Source organism: Cibotium barometz, chromosome 46 (assembly GCF_041138505.1).
Source record: "Cibotium barometz isolate CiBa-2024 chromosome 46, ASM4113850v1, whole genome shotgun sequence".
Taxonomy (NCBI): Eukaryota; Viridiplantae; Streptophyta; class Polypodiopsida; order Cyatheales; family Cibotiaceae; genus Cibotium; species Cibotium barometz.
The window spans coordinates 45,808,289-45,828,979 of NC_141091.1; the positions used below are offsets into that span (position 1 = coordinate 45,808,289).

The 20,691-nt window shown below is 41.2% G+C and overlaps 1 protein-coding gene across 1 annotated transcript; it reads left to right on the top strand.

Annotated features, from left to right (window-relative positions):
- Positions 1–8,898: 8,898 nt before the first annotated feature.
- On the top strand, positions 8,899–10,046 carry LOC147612274 (uncharacterized). Its single transcript, XM_086784198.1, has 4 exons — positions 8,899–9,057; positions 9,139–9,213; positions 9,318–9,700; positions 9,775–10,046. Exons 1-4 carry the CDS (start codon positions 8,899–8,901, stop codon positions 9,902–9,904), a joined length of 747 nt encoding a protein of 248 aa, XP_086640324.1. The 3' UTR covers positions 9,905–10,046.
- Positions 10,047–20,691: the final 10,645 nt, after the last annotated feature.

Genomic DNA, 20,691 nt, shown 5'->3' on the forward strand with positions numbered 1-20,691 from the left:
AAAAGTGCACATCAAAGAAAAAATTGAAATTTAAATCCATTACAAACATGACTTTAAAGAAGATCCCAAAAAGAAATACATTATAAGTTTCATTGCAGTATGAATAAAGACAAAGGAAGCTTATATTTCCCTATGAATACAAGTAAAAAGTGCACATCAAAGAAAAATTGAAATTTAAATCTCTTAAAGTAAAAATTACATCGTCAAGCCACTAGCAGCAATGCTTGCTACAACTCATTGCAATTTGCGAACAACACCAAAAATTAAATACATTGAAGGAGTTCCAACATGGACTATGCGCAATACCAAAAAGTAAAAATTACATCATCAAGCAACTAGTCGCAAAGCTTGCTGCAACTCTCTTTTAGTGAGGGTTGCTTGGTGAATAAACTTTTGGTGATCCACATTCAAGTCCAGCTCATGCATATAAATAAAGTAAAGGTGTTTGCAAGGCATGTATCTTTTGCCTTTGCGTTCCCGATTTTGAAAGTCATCGCATGTGCAAGAAGGAAAAGCTGAAACAGTAACCAAGTAGTTTTGTCCTTTCTTGATGCTTCCTTCAGTCGATAAAGTGTATTCAACATGCTCCTTTGGCACAACAACCCTACACCCATGAACAGTGCAAATAAGCTCTGCAGCCCTTTTGATTCTATCCCGCATTTCTTTGTTCACCACCCTGGCAACAATCACAAGCTTTCCATTGCGGTTCATGGGACGCACATCAGCATCATCATGACTTGCAAGAGGAGTCCCTACTTGTTGATGTGCCTCTGCACTAATGTTCTTCAAATCAAAGCCTGCCTTTGACAATGCAGATATTTCTGTAGAATCCAATGAAGTTCCAATTGCAACGGGCCACACAGCAGGTCTAGTGCTTGGTTTCTCGATTACATTGTGAGAGGGCTCCCAGGTATGGTCAACATTACTTCCACAAAACCATACAAATTGTTTCCTGGTTCCAGAGGGGATTTCAATGAGTCCCTCAAAACATGGTGCTGGCACTCCTAGTAATCCTGCCCTACCTTTTTTATCAATAAGTTCATTACATTTTCGTTTCTCATTTCTCAAGTATCCTTGGCACCGCACCTTACTCCCTGGTGTTGTCCTTCTGATTGCCCACCTTGTTGAATGTATTTCCACCTCTCCCTCATTATGTACTTCCTGCAAAACATTGGGTGCACCGTGATGTTGTGTGTTATAAGTGACATACTCATACTCTGGTCGGTGTGAATCTCCCTCTTTGATAGGATTCTTTAATACACCTCGTCTTTTTCGTCGAACAGACCTAGAATCACCATCTGCGGAGAGAGACCTATTGGCAGCCCCCAGCTCTACAGCAGCCTCATTTGTGAGATCAACAATTTCTCTTGCCGCAGGTCGGATTGCACTTGTTGAGGCCCGTCTCTTAAGTTTCTCCAATCCAGGACCACATCCAAGGTGGCCACCCTTAAGATAGCTATCATATTTTGACTGTTGGATTAGAGTATTCATAAGGTCATTATAGCAAGCATTGTAGAGTGAAATGTATTTCACCCCATCATTGGATGCCAGCCAACTCCCATGCATAGACTCCGCCAAGTTTGCTCTTGGAACAAGGTACTTTTCATCTCCCTCCATGGCCTGCATATTTGAACAAATTTAAACATAAGATAAATGAATCAAAATTACAAGGCAGGAGTCAACTCCATATTAGATTGTCTTACCTTGACCATGTATTCACCCCAGTGAGCTACTCTTGCATGCCACCATATTAACCATGTTTGCAAAGTTGAGATATTGGTTTTGTCAGCATGACCTTCTTGCAACCATGTCCAAAGATTGTCCAATTCCTGCTCAGCAGCCTCCTCTGATGGTGCTGCTTTCCATGCACGACATCGTGACTTGAACTCCTCTTGGCTATGAGAGGGAATGCATTTTTTTGCATGATGTTGCATGCTTTGCTCCCAATGAAAGGAGCAAGACCTCTCTCTTCCAACCATGACATTTTCACGGCCTCCATGAAAAACTGTCCTAACTGCTCGCCAATTAGCCTGAGCCTCATCAGCCATGAATCCCTTGAAACATGCCTTCTTGTAACCCTTTTTCTCCATAACCATATTCAACAATGTCCAAAATAAAATCTGGGACTCTGTGTCCTCGACCTTAAAATCCCCTATTGCAATGGTCTGCATCTCTTGCACAAATGGATTATATACATGGCAAGCCATGGTCGTCCAGTCATGCATTCTCTTCACAAAGTCAAAGAACACCCAACAGCCACCTAACTCACCTTTAGGCCTCATTTTATTAACCAACTCTACTCCATTACCTGGTCCTTGGGTTGACATTTTAAAGACATGACACCTTTCGAAGCTTGACAACTCTATCTGCCCAGGGAATGCAATACTCTGAAAGTAATCAAACATCAATTTTGATTTGAGCTTTAGCAGAGCCTCAAAGTCACCACATGGATGTCCAAAGTCAACTTGTGTGTCTCTCCTCCAACGTGATAACCTTGTGTTGTCGAGAGCAGGTGCTAGTTTTGCCAGCAAGACACTTAAGTCGCTGTCAGACACTTTAACATCTCCTTCATGTTGTTGAAAAAGACAAGATTCCATGACAATCTCCTTTGCTAGTTTTAGTTGAAAAGATCTGGGTTTACCACCAATGTCTCTAGAAACCATTCTACTAACTCTTTCATGGACATTATCCAGAATTTGTTTAGAAACACCCTCTGCAACTGGATGCATGTGGTGGCCAATATGTATGACACCTCTAGACACCTTTCTACCTGCAATCTCATTGGGAAAACAAAGCACCAGCTTGCATGTACATTGAGCAACGCAAGTTGGATATGACTTGCAATAAAAGCACTTAAGGCTTCCGAATCCTTCTGTTGTTGAGCCCTCTGGACAAACTCTTGTTAACCGACCAGTCCAATGCTTCTCATTTTTTACTTTAGATCGTTGCAAGCCAGTGCATAAGTTGTTAAGGCATTGTAAATGGCCACCACACTTTCTGTATCTCACTACTCCCTCAAATCCAGATATGTTGCTTGTCATCTCATTTGTCCAAGTATGCCCATCCAACTTGCTTTCCATGCCAATGGTTCTTGTTGAGGGATTTGCATAGGGCAGCTCAAACATTATATTCCCATCATATCTATTAGGTAGCTCTGACACGTGTTTTATTTCATTAGCTTGCATAAAAGTGTTTCTCAATGAGTTCCTCAATGGAAGATTTCTGAGTAATTGCACTATACTAACTGTAGCATCATCGTTTTCTTGAAATGTGTCACCTATAATCCTCTTTTCAACTTCAAGATCTGTAAAATCTTCATCTTGAGAAGGGATGCATGGCACCTTATCTCCACGAACAATAAATACCTTTCCAAACTGAAAATCCAGGTGAAACATTACTTCTTGTTCTCTAAGGTAAGATGCAAGATCAAAATACAGGCCATCATCCGGATCACCAGATACTTGGTGAAGGTGGATGGATTCCTCTGTCAGGCGAAAATGTAAAGACAATTCTCTTTTGGACACCTCAACAAATCCAGCCATTGTTACGAACTCCATCTGAATGACACCATTCTCATCTTGAACAATTGCTTTCTCCATTGTCAAGAACTCGTCGACCTGTTAGAGGCGACACTTCTTTTATAAAGAGTGTCCTTTTTATTTTTTGTTATGAGGCAAGATCTTTAATCAAATAATTATTATAAAAGGTTAAAAATAGCTATTATTTATAATATGCCGCCGCCTCCTTTTTAAAGAGAGTTAAAGAGAGATTCTCTAGATCCGCTTACAAGAGGGGGGTTGGGCGAGTGGTTAAAGTGACTGGGTGGGTGAGTAAAGGACCTAGGTGCAACCTAATATCTCCGGAGAGACAAAGAGGGAGAGAGCCCATAGAAAGGAATTAAGGCTAGAGATTGATGGACGCGAGTGTGGGAGACCCTGGAAAGTGAACTCGGATTAGAGTTAGAGAGTTACAGAGAGTTAGAGAGCCTTTAATTTGGGTAGGTGTGTGTGAGTCAGAGAGCCTTTAATTTGGGTGTGTGAGTTTGTTGACTCTAATTCATTGCAAGTTCGTTCATCTGCGCCGGAGCTCTCCCGAACATTGCCTTCAGCCTCTGCGCCCGAGCTTTGTATTCCGCCTCTGCGCCTGAGCAGTCTCCCGAGTATTGCCTTCAGCCTCAGCAGATATGAAGCGTGCGACAAGGAGATCAGCGGGCAGCAGCAAGGTATTTCGAGTCCATTTCGCCAGCGAAATAGTGTGTGTGTGTTTGTGCGAATCGGACTGATTGTTTCGTCTATCTCACACAATTAAAGACGCATCCATCGATCGCATCTTGCTCTGCTGGAAAGACTGGAGTCTTTTGGCACGCGTGGCCTGATTACGCATGGAATAGATAGGCATTCGTTTTGAGCGCACTTGGAATCGCTTCCGCCGAGGAGAAACTGCCAGCAGTAAATTACAAATAACAGACGGATAAAATACTCACACCCACACTATTTCGCCAGCGCAATAGTGTGTGTGAGTGTGTTTGTGCACTCGCATGGCAATAGAGGTGCGGCCTAAACCTTAGACCAGATTTCCCAGCACTCGATGTTCATAAGCTCATTTTCAATCGTAGCATTCCACATGATAAATCCAATTCGAGTGACACAAGGATACTCCACCTCTCCTATGATAGATATTCTCTTGATAATCATAGTCTCTCCTATGATAGATAATCATAGGAGAGACATGGCGATCCTCTTGATAATCATAGTCTCTCCTACGATAGATATTCTAGATGGATGAGGATGCCACCACACACACAAGATCTCATTTTGTATTGATAAGGATACATATTTGCACTTGTATCCATCACTATGATAAGGAGATGATGTATTTGCACATGTATCCATCACTATGATGATGTTGTTGCTCTCTTGATGATGATGATATGATAGACAATCAAAAAGACACACCCACACTATTTCGCCAGCAAAATAGTGTTTGTGTGTGTTTTTGTGGTAGCCATCCTGTGTGTGGATTGAAGCTTGGTCTTGCAAATGGAAGTGCGCCAACCTGTGGACCAGTCGGTGTTCCAAATTGTCCGGCGAAATGAGATTGAGCAAAGTTGGGACCTCCAATAGGTGCACCCGCATGAGGAGTCGTGTTTCGCGGGCATGGCGATCCTCTTGATAATCATAGTCTCTCCTATGATAGATATTCTAGATGGATGAGGATGCCACCACACACACAAGATCTCATTTTGTATTGATAAGGATACATATTTGCACTTGTATCCATCACTATGATAAGGAGATGATGTATTTGCACATGTATCCATCACTATGATGATGTTGTTGCTCTCTTGATGATGATGATATGATAGACAATCAAAAAGACACACCCACACTATTTCGCCAGCGAAATAGTGTTTGTGTGTGTTCTTGTGGTAGCCAAAACTCATACAGACTATTTCGCCTTTTCATAGTTGTAGGATTATGTCGTGATGGCCAAGCTCAGAAGATTATCAAAAACACACACACACACTCATTGCAGATTATCAAAAACACACACACACACTATTTCGCCAGCGAAATAGTGTTTGTGTGTGTTTTTGTGGTAACTAAAACACACACATACACTATTTCGCCAGCGAAATAGTGTATGTATGTGTTCTTGTGAGCATACCTATCTACAATGTGGAAACCTTCCCAACTTGGAGTACACATCCATCCTCCACTCAATGCAATGTGGAAAGGTATTTGTGATGAAGACTTTTTCGATTTCGCATGTATGTGTTATGAAATTTTTCTTATGCCTTGAAATTTCCTCGTTTTGGTTAATTGAGGTGCATGAATGCCTTGAAATTTGTGAATTTGTCTTATGCAACTCTGAATGCATGTAATGTCAAGTGTTTTTCCATCCTTATGTATTTCGCTGGCGAAATAGTGTTGTAAAGAACAATGTCTTGTATAATCACTTGCTCTTAATGTCTTTTGTAGTCACCTGCTCTTGGAAAAAGGAAGACATCAACGGCCAAGAATGTGGGAAGAAAGCGAAAATCTCCACCTAGTGATGGCAGTGAAAAGACCATTGAAATGGCAGAGAGTGGTCAAGGGAGTCACATTCAAAAGGAAGTTAGCAAAGAAGCTGGAGACAAAGTTCTAACTGAGCCTTTCATACCGATTCAACAACAGGTTGATGCTTCTAGTGACAAGGATGAGAAAGATGTGGATGATCTTATTCCACAATCCATCATCAAGCCACATGGGTCTGAGTTCATAGACAGCTTGGCACTTAATCAGGGTTCCATGCCTCCATTGATCCCTCTGTGTAGATGCTTGGTCAACGAGAGGGTGCGAGAGCTTCGAAAAGATCTCTCATTGTTAAAGAAGGTTTTTGAAGAGGAAGGATATTTGATGATGAAAGGTATGTTTGTTCTCTCCATAAATCTACCAGATGGCAGCACAAAGGATGTGGATGAAGATATCATGAAGACATGGGACAAAAACTGGCAGCTTGTCAATGCAGAGTTTGAGGAGGAGATTGCATCTAAAGATGAGTGGTCTATGTTAAGTGGAAAGATGTTTTATGTTTGGGAGGGAAATCACAGGACCGCTTCTTGGCTTGAGAGCATCAAGGAGATGTATCGTAATGATAAGAAGAGACATGTTCGAGTTATGGCGCAATTCATTGTGCCTAATCAACAAGATGAGATGAGGCTTATCGCTGCACTTCAAAGAATAAACATGTGAGTATTCAACATTTTGTATATTCAACATTGTATTTATGGTTGTTTTGATTAGTTCTTATGGTTGTTTCTATTTATTTCATGAAGAATGAATGAAGAGGCTATTGTAAAGACAAACCTCAAAGATTACTTATTCCATACAAGCACGGTTTGCTCTCTTGATCCATCTAGTTTCACTGACTCCTTCACGGAAGAAGATAAGAGGTCAATGGAGAAGGCCAGGTCTAGGGAGGCACAATCTGGAAGGCGAGTTTGGTATCCTCTCACTCAAGCTATTCTTGGACCCATTGTATATGGGGTAAGTACTTAATAAAGGTGGTTAAGAATGTTACTTTGCTATCTTTGTCATTAAGTGTTTTTTTAATGGCTGTTATTTTTTGAAGAATAAATGGAAATCAGATTTAGAATTGGCAATTAAGAAGATTCCCTCAAGCTTGGCAAAGGATGAGCGTATTAAGGCTGAGACACTAGCTAGGAGGAGTGTCGTCAAATCCTATAATAGAAGGATGACACGGGTTTGTATCTTCTGCTTTTGGTTCTTTGGCATCACAATCATTTCTTCTTCTAATTCTTTTCTGTTGGTGGCACAGAATCTTTCGATGGTAAATCCATCTAATTCAGAGGAGTGGTTCAATGTATTATGGAAGCTGCCCTTTGAGGATGAGAAGTTTAAGATCTCAATTGAGAAACTTTATGCCATTTCTAGTGCTGCTTGTTCCCAAAATCTCAAGCTGAAAATGTTAAAGATGTTAGGTGCAGATGAGAACTTTCGGCGGCAGAGCTATGGTATGCCACTTGGAGATCACCACTACATTCCTTGGCTTGCAAAGGAGGTTTGGATGGATCAGGTATTGGAGTATGCCACACGGCTTCTACACCAAGTGGTAGATTCTACTCAGGGGGTGAATAAGGTGGAGCTACCTGCCGATGTGCACATAGAGACTTACTTTGCAGATATTGTAAACCGTTATAGAGGAGTGCTGTTTTATGAACTCCAGAAAGAGATGAGTGTGGCAACTCCGTCGGCCAAGCATGTGGATCTAAAAAACTCCTCAAGACGGTTGGTTTATAGGTAATTCTCTTTTTTCATTGTTTCTTGAAATCTTATGAACCGTGTTTATTTTTTAGTTGATTTATTATATCTCTTTTGTAGGTTTTTAATGCATCTAATAGCCAAGAAAACAATCAATGGTCTGCCTGACATATGCAAGGCTTGGGTTGTGATTTCTCCTCCAACCTATAGTATGTATACCTCTTCCATCTTTCGTGAAGGTAAAGATCCTAATGGAGTCTTTATCTTGACGGATTGGGAGAGAAAGCATTGCCCTTGGTGGATTGACATGAAGAAAGGAGAGTGCCTAGAGGAGGAGAGATACCTTCAACATTTAAAAGGAGAATGCCTAGAGGAGGAGAAGGAGAGATACCTTCAACATTTAAAAGGAGAATGCAAATCTGATTCTGGGTCATCAGGCGAGATGTCAGAGGAGCAAAGGAAGAAAATGGAGGCAGAGTTGAAATCTATCAAAGAGAGAGAAGAGCTAGAGATGCATGCTTTGGGAAAAAACAAGGGGCGTCCCTCTCAAAAAAAGGGAGATGTAATAAAAGGTAACATTGGGTTCTTCTGGACTGTATTTAAATATTTGTTTTTAATAGTTTTCTGGATTTTATTAATTTGTTTTTTTGTTGGACATACTATCTATAGACACCCGTAATTTGGAGAGTCCTATAGCACACAAGACAAGTACCAAGGGAGCTATGGTGTATGCTCCACTTTCTAGCTTTTTGTTCGTGGAGAAGCATGGAGTCAAAAATCATTCGAAGGTTTGGATTTACGATTACATAGTGCTTGGAAAAGAGTTTGCATCCGGAAACTTCAATGAGGGGTTTGCTTTTATGAGGGAGTTTTATGTGCGTTTGGGTGGAGGTCCAAAGATGAGAAATTCCAAGCCAAGTAGTTGGAGTGTTGACCTTACTTTCATTGATCTTCCTACTGGTAAAACTTTTTTGATGTATACTCCTTTTTTGTGATGGTGTTTGTGTAAAAGGAACTTGCTGATATACATGATTAATATGCAGGTTTGCCTATTCATGGGTTTCAAGGTATTCCACAATGGAATGTCCTTACAGATGACCACATGAAGTTCTCTCTATTGGCGACATCATGTGTTATGGATGATATGGGATGGGTCTTAGTGTTTTGCTTGAGTTCTTCTCTTGTTTCTGTGGAGCGCTTTGCAAAGCGTACAGGCTTGGAGCTAGGTTTCAGATGGATTATGGAGAGCTCTGAGTCATTATCTCTGCTACAAAAGCATGGACATATGCAAAAGGTTTAAGTCTATTCACTTGAATGTTAATTCTTGCTATTTGTCATCTAATATTGTGTTGTTTTTTCTTTGTTGCCTGTATAGGTGAATGTATTTTATGCTTTGGCATTCCACAAGAGGGGAAAGGATCCTCCTTTCAATAGTGAGAGTGCATTAAAGGTTGGATGACACTTTCAGTACTTATTAGGAGTGCATTGAATTTAAATGATTGGAGGTTACTTTTGAATGTGATCACTTGATACTATGTGTATTTCAATTTGTAGGTGGGAAATATTTTGCAGCAGGACCTCTCTTGTGAGATTATTGGTCATTACTTACCTTCAAGCAATAGAGCACGACGTGGTGGAAAAAGTGGTAGTTGGCGAGGGATTCTAGAGAGGAGTCCCTCTCATATGCTTATGTTTACTGAGGCTCTTTGCCCACGAACAGGTACAATATTGGAGTTGGGGGCTGGGACAGGGCCTATATTAAAGGCATCTATGCACACCGGCCGTGGTTGCTTGGTCATTGATAATGATGAGGAGATATGCAAGGATTACCTTTCACCATATATAGAGGAGATCTATGGCACAAAAAAGGTGGCAGACCTTGGAGAAAGTGACACATCCTCTGGTGATTATGAAGTGCATGATGCACCATCCGACTAGTAAGTAAAACATGCATGTCTTTCTATTACATTTTTCTTCTCTTTTTCTTTGATGTTGTCATGGAAGTTTAAAGTGAGTTACCATGTTATGCAGAGGCAATGGCAATACACATGACAAGCACCACTGTGGATGATCGATCATTGGGACGGGAGAAACGTAGGAGAAGGTGTATTTTTCTTGATGATGAAGCAAATGAGAAGTAGTCTTTTGCATAGCGCTATTTTTGGATTATGTGGATTCATGCTTTCCTGCCCCCCCACACAGACTCATAGCTTCATTTTTTGAGCTTGATAGATGATGTATTACTTGACTCTTGTATTAGGTGGATTGCAGGTCTATGTCATAAAGGATTCACAAGCCATTCTCTTGTTTTGTTGGTACTTTTTGTAGCTTGATGATTAATGTTTTTCTGTAGCTTCATAAGGTACATGAGTATGTTTGAGGCTAGAGATGTTAGAACCCTGAAATCATGCACATCGCATGAATTTGGTTCTCACTTGAACTAAAGAACAATGAACCTTCTTGTTGGCAACTTAGATGATTTAATATCACATTCATGGACCTTTACTAAAATTGCACATAGTCCTAGACATGATGAAATTTGCCCAATATATCTCTTAAATCCATCTATAATACTTTTGTTGATGATGCGTTTTTCAAAATTTTTCTCTGTGTTGACTACAAACATGTAACAAGGACCTAATTGTTTGCCTATTTATTTCCAAGCAGCCAACCAGTTAAAGCATATTCTTGTGGCTCCTCTTTTAGGAGGTATTGTATTTCATAGGGAAATAAGGTTTTATTATTATCTCGGAATTGTTGCTCATAAAATACCCTTGCTCGCAATGCTCATTGGTTTACACTCATTGTATTGACGCACCCTTTGCAGAGTAAGAAAGTTCAGGTCTTATCTCTTGCCCAAGCAGTTTATAATTTTGACACTGGAGCAGACATTTCCATATGTTGTACAACACATGACCACTTCCCCAATGATAGCGAAATGGATTTTGGAGCTTCAGGAGTATGACTACACTTTTATGGTGGAGGATAGCACTAGTGCAAGTTTGGCAGACATTCTCACCTACACGTCCTGTGAAAAGAAGATCACCACCATCAAGAGCAATGGTGAGGAGACAAAGCCCACAATTCAAGAAGAGATGGCAGGTGCCTTCATTATGCATTTTGATGGAGCCTATAACAGACAAAGTGATCAAGCAGCATGTGGAGTCACCATCTACAACCCACAAGGTGAGGAGTTCACTAGACAAGGTAAAACTCTCCCTAGGGGATCCATTCCAATAATGAAGCAGAATATGCCACTCTATAGTTTGGGTTGAAATGGTGCTTGGAGCATGGTATTAAGAGGTTGATTGTCAAAGGAGATGCCATGTTAGTGGTGAAGCAGCTACATTGGGAGTTTGGTCTTGCAAAAATGCTAATCTATTTACATGGTCAAGTAAATTAAAGGTTCGATGCAAAAGTTTGAAGCTATACAAGTGCATCATGTATCTAGAATGAAAAATAAGGAAGAAGATGCTTTAGCCACAGTGACCAATTTGTGGTGGTAGTGGAAGCAATCAAATTTAAGCAAACCGAAATTCCAAGGGGGGACAAGAGGAGCTCCAAGACATAACCTATTTCCTCCAAACAGGTGACTGTCCCAAGCACTTATCCAAGGTTTAAAAACTTATGCTAGCAAAGAAAGCCATATCTTATCAATTCATAGGGGAGGAACTTTACCATAAAGGAAAAGATTTAGTCTTGAGTAGGGTGCCATCCTCCAAAGAGATAGTTTATATCTTCAAATATTGCCAATTTGGACACGTTTTGGGATCAGTTTGGCTCCCTTTTTGATCCAATTTGCACCAGGAGAGAGGAGAGATGAAATATCTTGATTTTTTTTTGTGCAGGGCTTGCAATGCATTTCAGATGGTAGGGAACAAGAGGCTAACTTTATGAGCCTAGGACCCTAATATTCTCTTTTGGCCCATTTGAAAAATGGGGACTTGATGCATTGAGCCTCTTCCAAGGACTCAATCAGGGAAGGAGTACATCATTATGGCAGTAGACTACATGACGAGATGGTTAAAGGCAATAAGCACAAGCAGAATCACGGCGGTCAAAGATGTGGGTAAGCTCATATTTGATCACATCTGTAGTAGATTTGGTACCCCACTTGAAATATTGTCAGATCGAGGCCCTGGATTTCGAGAATAACTCTTACAGGATTTAATTAAAAGATTAAACATCAACCATAGGCACTCTAGCCCATACTATCCACAATGTAATGGCTTGGTGGAGAAGTTCAATGGAATGATATGTAAGATTATCACAAAGCAGGTGGCTAACCAGCCAAAAGATTGGGACAAGCCGTTAACTGCAACTTTATGGGCCTACAGGACATCTTTTAAAGCCTCCACCCAATTCACCCCCTTTCACATGGTCTATGGACAGGAAGCCCTTCTACCCATCAAGGTAGAACTAGCTAGCTTGAGATTGATGGTGGGGATAGCTGGATAGAGCCCAGTGATGACAGATTGAACCAGAGGCTTCTAGACCTCCAAAGGCTAGAGTTGGATATAGAGAAAGCCATGGATTACTACATAGCACAAGCCAACAAGAAGAGGGACAAACTTAACCAGAAACTCTAGGACAAGGGGTTGAAGGAGGGCATGTTGGTCCTTAGGTATGATAGTAGATTGGACAATAGTCATGATGTAAAGTTTCAATAGAGTTGGGAGGGCCCCTTTATCATCAAGAACAGTTTTCATAATGGCAGCTACCAGTCAGCTACTACTACAAGATCTCTCACAAAAAGATGCACAAAACTAGGATCAATGGCTGGCGCGGCTAAAACCCTATTTTTAGAGGATGGAGAAAATGGTAGAGGAGGAGGAGCCATCCACTCACTTCACCAATCTTCAAGAAAAGCAGGAAGTCCATAACAAATATCAAGGAGATTTTGCCTCTTCTCTCACCGCACTTTTCAGCCAACCATTGGGCTAGAGGTAAAAATGCCTCTAGCTATGGGGGAGGGCTAAGTATGAGACAAGATAAATTGAAATCCCCCCTGCATTAAGTTTTTCTCATAGGGCTTGGAAAAAATGCACAAAATCTTGCCCCCCACCTTCCTTCTACTTTTTCAAAAACCCTTAGGCGCTATATCTATAACTACACTATAAGTATGCATATTTCTACCACCTACTATTTGCCATTTTTTTCTCTCATCTTTATATATATATACTTGCAAAAGTAAATAAATCCTAAGTCTATTTCCTCATATATATTTATGCCTAAGATTTCTTTTTCCCAAAGTCTCCTTTTGCACCCAACCTACTATGCCCTATCCTAGCTATGCTACTATATATATTATTTACACCACCATATTGTATTTATTAGAGTTCACACCTATAGATACAAAATCCATGCTACACCATATATATATATATATATATATATATATATATGCGATAAAATATCATTTTTTCTCCCTCGTTATTATCAATCTCCACTCTCCCACCCTCTTTTTCCTTACAACACCTGGTGAGGCCCACATGAGCCCACCCACACCCATGTGTTTACATGGGTCCCACATGCATACTGGAAGGCACAAGATCAAAGCCCAGGTGGCAAGGGCTGTGGTTGTTTTGGATTAGCTGGTTTTGTCGTGTAGTACGAGAATAAGGAAGAGCATACGGGGGAGCTTAGAGCGCTTGTAGTTGGTGCCTTTGCTATATATGAATCCCATAAAGCTAAGACAGCCATTTAACATGCTAGAAGCTCCCTCCTCACACCCGCATGCATAGCTTCTCCACCTAGGGCCACGTGGGCCACCCCGAGCCATCCTACACACACATGCCACCCTCCATGTAATTGTTAAAGGAGACCGCCCTCTTACATGCGTGATCTGTCTCTCCTACTTGCCTTGGGCATAAAAAAATGATTTATCATCGACCTACAAAAGTCAAAACCATCTTTGGATTATATATATATATATTCCTAAAAATAGCCTCACTAGTCTTAGGCCCACACTAGGCCTATCTTTTGAAATTATGTAAGCCAATGAAGGCATGTGAGGATGCGCACTTTGCTAGAAGGATACAAGGCTCCAAAAGAGATATTCAAAGGTTGTCTCTGCTTCATCAACAATTTCCAACCTTCCATTTTATGGAATAATGCTGCATGCAAAGTCTACCTTTCTTTTTTTGTAATAAAGAAACAAAATGTCAAAGCTTGGTATTATCTCAAGATTGTCATTGTGGAGAAACCCACCATCTCTAGGATTCACTAAGCCTCTACACACCATCTACATATCCTTGGAGAGTCTCATTTTGGAGAATTACTTGGAAATATCTTAGCTCATGTACCCGAACTCACCTTGGATATCTAAAGTATCTCTAGCTATCAAAATATCCTCATCTATCCAAAGTATCCCACCACACATGGCAGGCTAAGAGGACACCAAAACTTGTAATATCTCATGATGATATGAAATATCTTTGTACTCTTGGAGTCCCATAAAAAAGGTCATAGTCTTGGCACCAACACAAGAGATAATAGAGATCCATCCATAAGAGCCATTACCCTTCATCTCTATCCATCATCCTTAGGCTATCACTCTAGTCATCCTCTCCACCCTCAAGCCTTGTAATCCTTATCCTTGTATCCGTGCTTTTCATATCAATAAGATTGTATTGTGGGTATTTTCCTATCATCAAGTGCATATCCTCTCTCTATCTCCCTCTCTCTCATTTCAATAGAATATTTGTATTCCATGCTTAAATTTTCTCTTTGGGTAGAGTCTTAATGTGCCCCATGCATGTGAAGCAAGGAGTAGCAAGGAAAGGTGTGGGCTTTTGCCCCTACTCTCTTCTCCACTAGGCTTGGCGTGTCACTAAAAGGGTTGAGGAGGAGCTCCCCTAAGAGTGCGGTCCAGGGCCTTGAGTGTTTTGGTGTGAGGTTTGAGAGAGTTTTCCTTTGGAGCCTTTTCCATCACCTTGTCTCCCTCCTCCTTGTGTTTTGTGAGCTGGGGATCTAGGAGAGTGTTAGAGGCCACCCTTGTAGAATCCTTCCTCAATGTATGTAAAGTAGAATGGCACCGCTACCATTCTCCCCCCTTTCATTCAAAGAAGAATGGTAGTGGTGCCCTTCTCATGTCATCCCATCACCTTTAAGGGGGGAATGGCACCATTGCCATTCTCCCTTACATTCAAGGAAGAATGGCACCACTTTCATTCTCAGGCCCTCACATCACCTTAAAGGGGAGAATGGCACCACTGCCATTCTCAAGGCCTCCCTTCCCATCACCTTGAAGCAGTCAAGGGAAAATCTAGAATTTTCCCTTACGTTCAAGGAAGAATGGCAGTGTTGCCAATCTCAAGGCCTCCCATCACCTCGAAGGGGAGAATGGTAGTGGTGCCAATGTCCCTTACATTGAAGGAAGAATGGCACCATTGCCCTTCTCAATGCCTTCCATCCCATCAACTTGAAGGGAAAAAATGGCATGTATTTGAGTGGTGCCATTCTCAAGGGCTCCTCACATTCAAGAAATGAATGACAGGGGTGCAACTCTCCCACCAGCAGCTTGATGTATGTAAAGTAGAATGGCACTGCTGCCATTCTCCCCCCTTTCATTCAAAGAATAATGGTAGTTGTGCCAATCTTATGTCATCCCAACACCTTTGAGGGCGAAATGGCACCACTGCCATTCTCCCTTACATTCAAGGAAGAGTGGCACCACTATCGTTCTTAGGCCCTCGCATCACCTTGAAGGGGACAAACTCTAGAATTATCCATTATGTTTAAGGAAGAATGGCAGTAATGCCTATCTCAAGGCCTCCCATCACCTTGAAGGAGAGAATGGCAGTGGTGCCATTCTCCCTTACATTGAAGGAAGAATGGCATCACTGCCCTTCTCAATGCCTTCCATCCCATCAACTTGAAGGTTAAAATGGTAGTACTACATTCAAGAAATAATGGCAATGGTGTCATTCTCAAGGCCTCCCATCACCTTGATTGAAGGCCATCTGCATCATACATGACTAATCCACAAGCAGAACAAATATTGTGCGCATCCGATAAGCCCAGATCTACTTCCTTGTGGTCATGCTTATCATATTTATTGTTTTGCTCACCTTGCTCTACAAGCAAAGAGATTTGCAAGGCTATGGGATGCACGCAAATGATCTCGCCTGCTACAAGGTCTTTGCTGATGCTTGGCCACATTGATGCCCCCGATTATGCAAGGGAGTCAGTACCCTCCATGCTTCTAAACACTACTACCAAATCATGCTTTTTCCACGGTACGTAGCATACCGTTATGCTCTCTAACCCTTGTATTCATTACTGGTTTTTTTTGTGTAACTTTTTGTAAGGTGGGTGAGGGTAAGATGCATGTGGATAAATGGTACCACCTAGAGTTGTCATCTGTAGCGTGGCAGCTGATTCTGGTAGCAAGGTAGCTATCTTATGCTGCTTGGAAGCTACTTAGATTCTTGGTAGCTACCTGGTAGCTATCTAGAAAGGCTGTCAGCTACCCTTAAAAGCCTAATAGCTACCCTTTCAAGCCTGATAGCTACTCTTTGAAGACTGGTGTTAACCCTTGAAAGCTTGGTAGCTACCTTCAAAGCCTGTTAGCTACCCTTAATATCCTAAAAGTTACATTTGGAATCATGGTAGTTACCTGGTAGCTACCTTCCAGCTTTTCAGCTACCCTTAAAAGCCTGAGAGCCTCCCCATGGAAGCCTGAGAGCTTCCCCATGGAAGCCTGGTAGGTACCTATAGTAACTATCCTTGAGGCCTCTCAACTATCCTTAAAAGCCTGATAGCTACCCTTTGAAGCCTGGTAGCTACCTTAGGAAGCCTAACAGCTACCCTTGGAAGCTTGGTAGCTACCAAGGGATGCCTAAAAGCTACCAAGATATGCTTTGAGTCTTCCATGCTAAAAGCTACCAAGGGATACCAAGATGTTAAGGCATGCTGAAAGCTACCAGCTATCCTTGAGGCCTCTCAACTATCCTTGAGGCCTCTCAACTATCCTTAAAAGCCTGATAGCTACCCTTTGAAGCCTGGTAGCTACCAAGGGATACCAAGATGTTAAGGCATGCTGAAAGCTACCAACTATCCTTGAGGCCTCTCAACTATCCTTGAGGCCTCTCAACTATCCTTAAAAGCCTGATAGCTACCCTTTGAAGCCTGGTAGCTACCTTAGGAAGCCTAACAGCTACCCTTGGTGGAATCTTACCAAGGGATGCCTAAAAGCTACCAAGATATGCTTTGAGTCTTCCATGCTAAAAGCTACCAAGGGATACCAAGATGTTAAGGCATGCTGAAAGCTACCAAGGCTTGAAGGTAAGTATGATAGCTTCTAGTATATGTAGCTTTTGTAGCTGGAATCGGTAGAGCTTATGTTAAGTTGTGAGGGTTTACTTTAAAGGGGAAGAAAGAGGAAAACGAAAGGTTGTGTTCACTTTTATAATTGAATGTAGACTAATATGTTTTCACTTGCTAATGATTGTTTTCCATGCAGGAGGATCTTCTAGCCAGCATCCTCCAACTTCAAGCAATAAGGACCTAGATAAAGCTTCCAATATAACAGATGATCAACCGGACAAGGAGGAACCTGCCAATATCTTTGAAGGATCGGGACGAAAAGGTGCTACTGCCAAAGTCAGAAAAAGATTGCAACCCTAAATTCTGCTAGTTCTCCCCATGAATGCATGTCAACCCTCTTTTTTGGGTTTGTCCCATCAATAGCCATTCTGGCTCTGTAACCAAATTGTTGACATTTTCTATTTAATGAATGAAAAGAGTCCGACTATTTTGTTTCTTATGTATCTCTCATTGTTATGCATTTCATTCATTTCTTTTCCAATGTATGAAATTTATTATTGCAGACACTATCAGTGTGGATGGACTAGCTGAAACATCTGGCAATGTCCTCACAAGCCAGAATGGTGATACACTGCAAGATAGTGATAAAGTGCATGATGGTGTAAATAAAGTGCAGGATGGTGATAAAAAGCAGGATGGTGGTGATAAAGTGCAGGATGATGGTGAAAAAGTGCATGATGGTGTAAATAAAGTGCAGGATGGTGATAAAAAGCAGGATGATGGTGATAAAGTGTAGGATGATGTTGAAAAAGTGCAGGATGGTGATGATAAAGTGCAGGATGGTGAAAAAGTGCAGGATGATACAGTGCAGGATGGTAATAAAGTCACAGAGGAGGATAATGATGTCTGGGAAAAGGTAGGTTTTTGGTGTTTTGTCCAGACATCATGCCTTGCAGCCATAGTACAGAATGCAAGGAAAACACGGGATTGTGGTGTTCCTGTGAACAATGTTGCTGACATGCTAAGACAGATTAAAGCACAGGCTGTTAGTTTTTATGATGCATTTCAGGGAAAAAGTGAGGTAAAAGGTGAATATGGGATTGAAAAGGACAGCTCTCAGAGCTCAGGAAATGAACTAGCAAAGAACTATGGTTTCAAGGAGCATTATGAGGCACAAGACGACACAGCTTCAGTGGAGGGTGATGTAAGTGCCCATATTGCTGTTGATCAAAAAGCATCAGAGTTGTTTGAAAAGCATGAGAGTAATCAGAGAACTGAACTGAGAGATGATATCAAATCGATTGCAGGTGGTAGTGTGAGACATCCTAATGCAAAGATGTATCATGTGCCTGGGAGGATCCAACCAGCCCTTCATTTCAATTACGGCCAGCTTTAATTTTGGATCTCAATGGAGTGCTACTCACAACGGTTGACTGTAGATATGCACAAACCCCCCTATTGGAATATGCTTGAAGTGACAGATATGGGTGGTAGGAAGCTGTTAGGGCAAAAGCATGATGCTGAGAGGTTTGTGCAATGGTGCTTGTTGGAACGCTTTGATGTCTTTATATGGACTTGTGCTAACAAGGTCAATGTAAACAAAATTTTGAGGTGCTTTATGCCTTTTCACATCCACTGGTTCAAAGGCGTGCTTACACAAGAGTTTTGCACAAAGGAGACTAAGTTCCACAGAATTACCAAGAAACCAGTGTTTTATAAGAAGTTGACCGTGTTTTGGGAGGCTTATCCTCAGTATTCACCAACAAACACTATCATGGTGGATGATAGCGAGTATAAAACTTTATGGAATCCTTAAGGAACTGCATGTATAGTAAAGAAAATGGAAGATCAAGACCCTAGGGAAATGCAGGATTATCTTATGACAGTCCTCAAAAGCTGGCTTGATACATGGCTTGGTGTCGAGGATCGCGTCACCTATACTATAGATACGTCGCTACCAATCATTAAGGATGATGACAACATAGCTGTGCGAAAGAGGTGGATGGATGAACATATGAACAAACTGTAGTATAGCGAGACTTGTGATCAGCCCATTATGTTCCCAACAAACTAAATGTAATTTTTATTATGGAGTCCACTTTGGAACCTTGTATATGTTGTAGAAGTGTTCTAACCTGACATAATGCAATGGCCATTTTTGCACTCTTGCAAAGCTGTAGACTGGATATATAAGCTATTATCTTGATTACAGGTATGATTTAGTCTAAATTTGAAACATTGGTATAATGTAAAGTTTTTCAGTTTCTGCTATAATGTTTTTGCACTACTAAATTTGAAACACTGGTATAATCTGTAGACTGCTACCTTGGTGCTACCTAGGTGCTTGCAGGCTACTACCAAGTGCTACTAAGTTCCTGCTGCTAGGTACTGGTATACTGGTGGGTGATAGATTTATTTCCAGATGCTGCTAGGTTAGTATGCAGATGCTTGGTTTATTCCTAGGTGCTGCCAAGCTAGTATGCAGGTGCTACCATACTACCTGCTTGATACCATATCACTATCTTTTGCTATCTTGGTGCTACCTAGATGCTTGTAGCCTACTACCAAGTGCTACGAAGGTCCTTCTGCTAGGTACTGGTATAGTGGTATACTTTAGAAGCTCATTAACTGTGCATCTTGAGCAATATGGTCATGCCACATCATAAGACCCATAGTGTAAAAGAATACCTTGACATGTATGGAATGTGCCTATAGTAAGATTTACCATGTACCACAATTTGAGCATCCCTAAGAATTAGGAAAGTTTAATTATCATTCACAGACACCCACAAGCCTGGTGTGGCTCTTGGTGACCCTTGCCTCTGCAAGAGATCAGCATGAGTAGACGAGGATCCAAAAAAAACAAGTATGTCCAAAAGAAACAGCTTGAATTATTTTCAACAAGCTATACATCAAAGGGAGTGGTATTGTAAATAGCCTCATATGCTTCTGGGAAAATCAAAAATCTCATCGCACATCCTTGAACCTTTTCCATTGGTAACTTGATGGATCTTACAAGGTTGGATGGCAAAATAGCTTCAGGCTTGCGCCGTAATAGCTTATACTCATAGGGATTTCCTTTCTCTTGTTTGTACCATATTCCCTTGATAACAAATGAACCATCAAGGCAAACATTCTCCGAGCCATCTGTTAGCATAGTATCAGATTTTTGCTTCTGAGCTATGCATTTGAAACATAAAAATCTGCAAGCTCCTCATTGTCATGAGGAGCTATGATGACAACAAAATTATCACCAATGCAAAGTGCATCACTCAAAGTATCATGGTGTCCTTCGTATGCAAAATCTTCAACTTCATTAGCATCTCTGACATATTCTGAAGGTTCAAGGGTAACATACTCCCACTTCTTGACATGTGACTTCCTAGAGCACCTCCTCCAAAGGCCTTGCATACAGGAATTGCAAAAGCACGATAGCTGCCTGCATCTAAGAGCTTTTCCATTTGTTAAAGAGTAACCTGAGACACAATGTATCCCACGAGTGCCATCCATAGATTTGCAGTCCCACTTAAGAGAGCTTGAGCTCTTGCAAGCACACACACACACTCACAAAACCCTAATAGAGAACACACAAGGTGAGAGGCTGAAAATCTTCTTCTTCTCTACTCAACACTCAACACACCATATACAAGAATAAGAG

Excerpts from the sequence above, each read along its gene's own strand:
- LOC147612274 (XM_086784198.1), top strand. The coding sequence starts at position 8,899 with ATGGATGATATGGGATGGGTCTTAGTGTTTTGCTTGAGTTCTTCTCTT. Across the intron at positions 9,058-9,138 it reads AGCATGGACATATGCAAAAG|GTGAATGTATTTTATGCTTT; the intron begins GTTTAAGTCTAT and ends TTGCCTGTATAG. Across the intron at positions 9,214-9,317 it reads ATAGTGAGAGTGCATTAAAG|GTGGGAAATATTTTGCAGCA; the intron begins GTTGGATGACAC and ends TTCAATTTGTAG.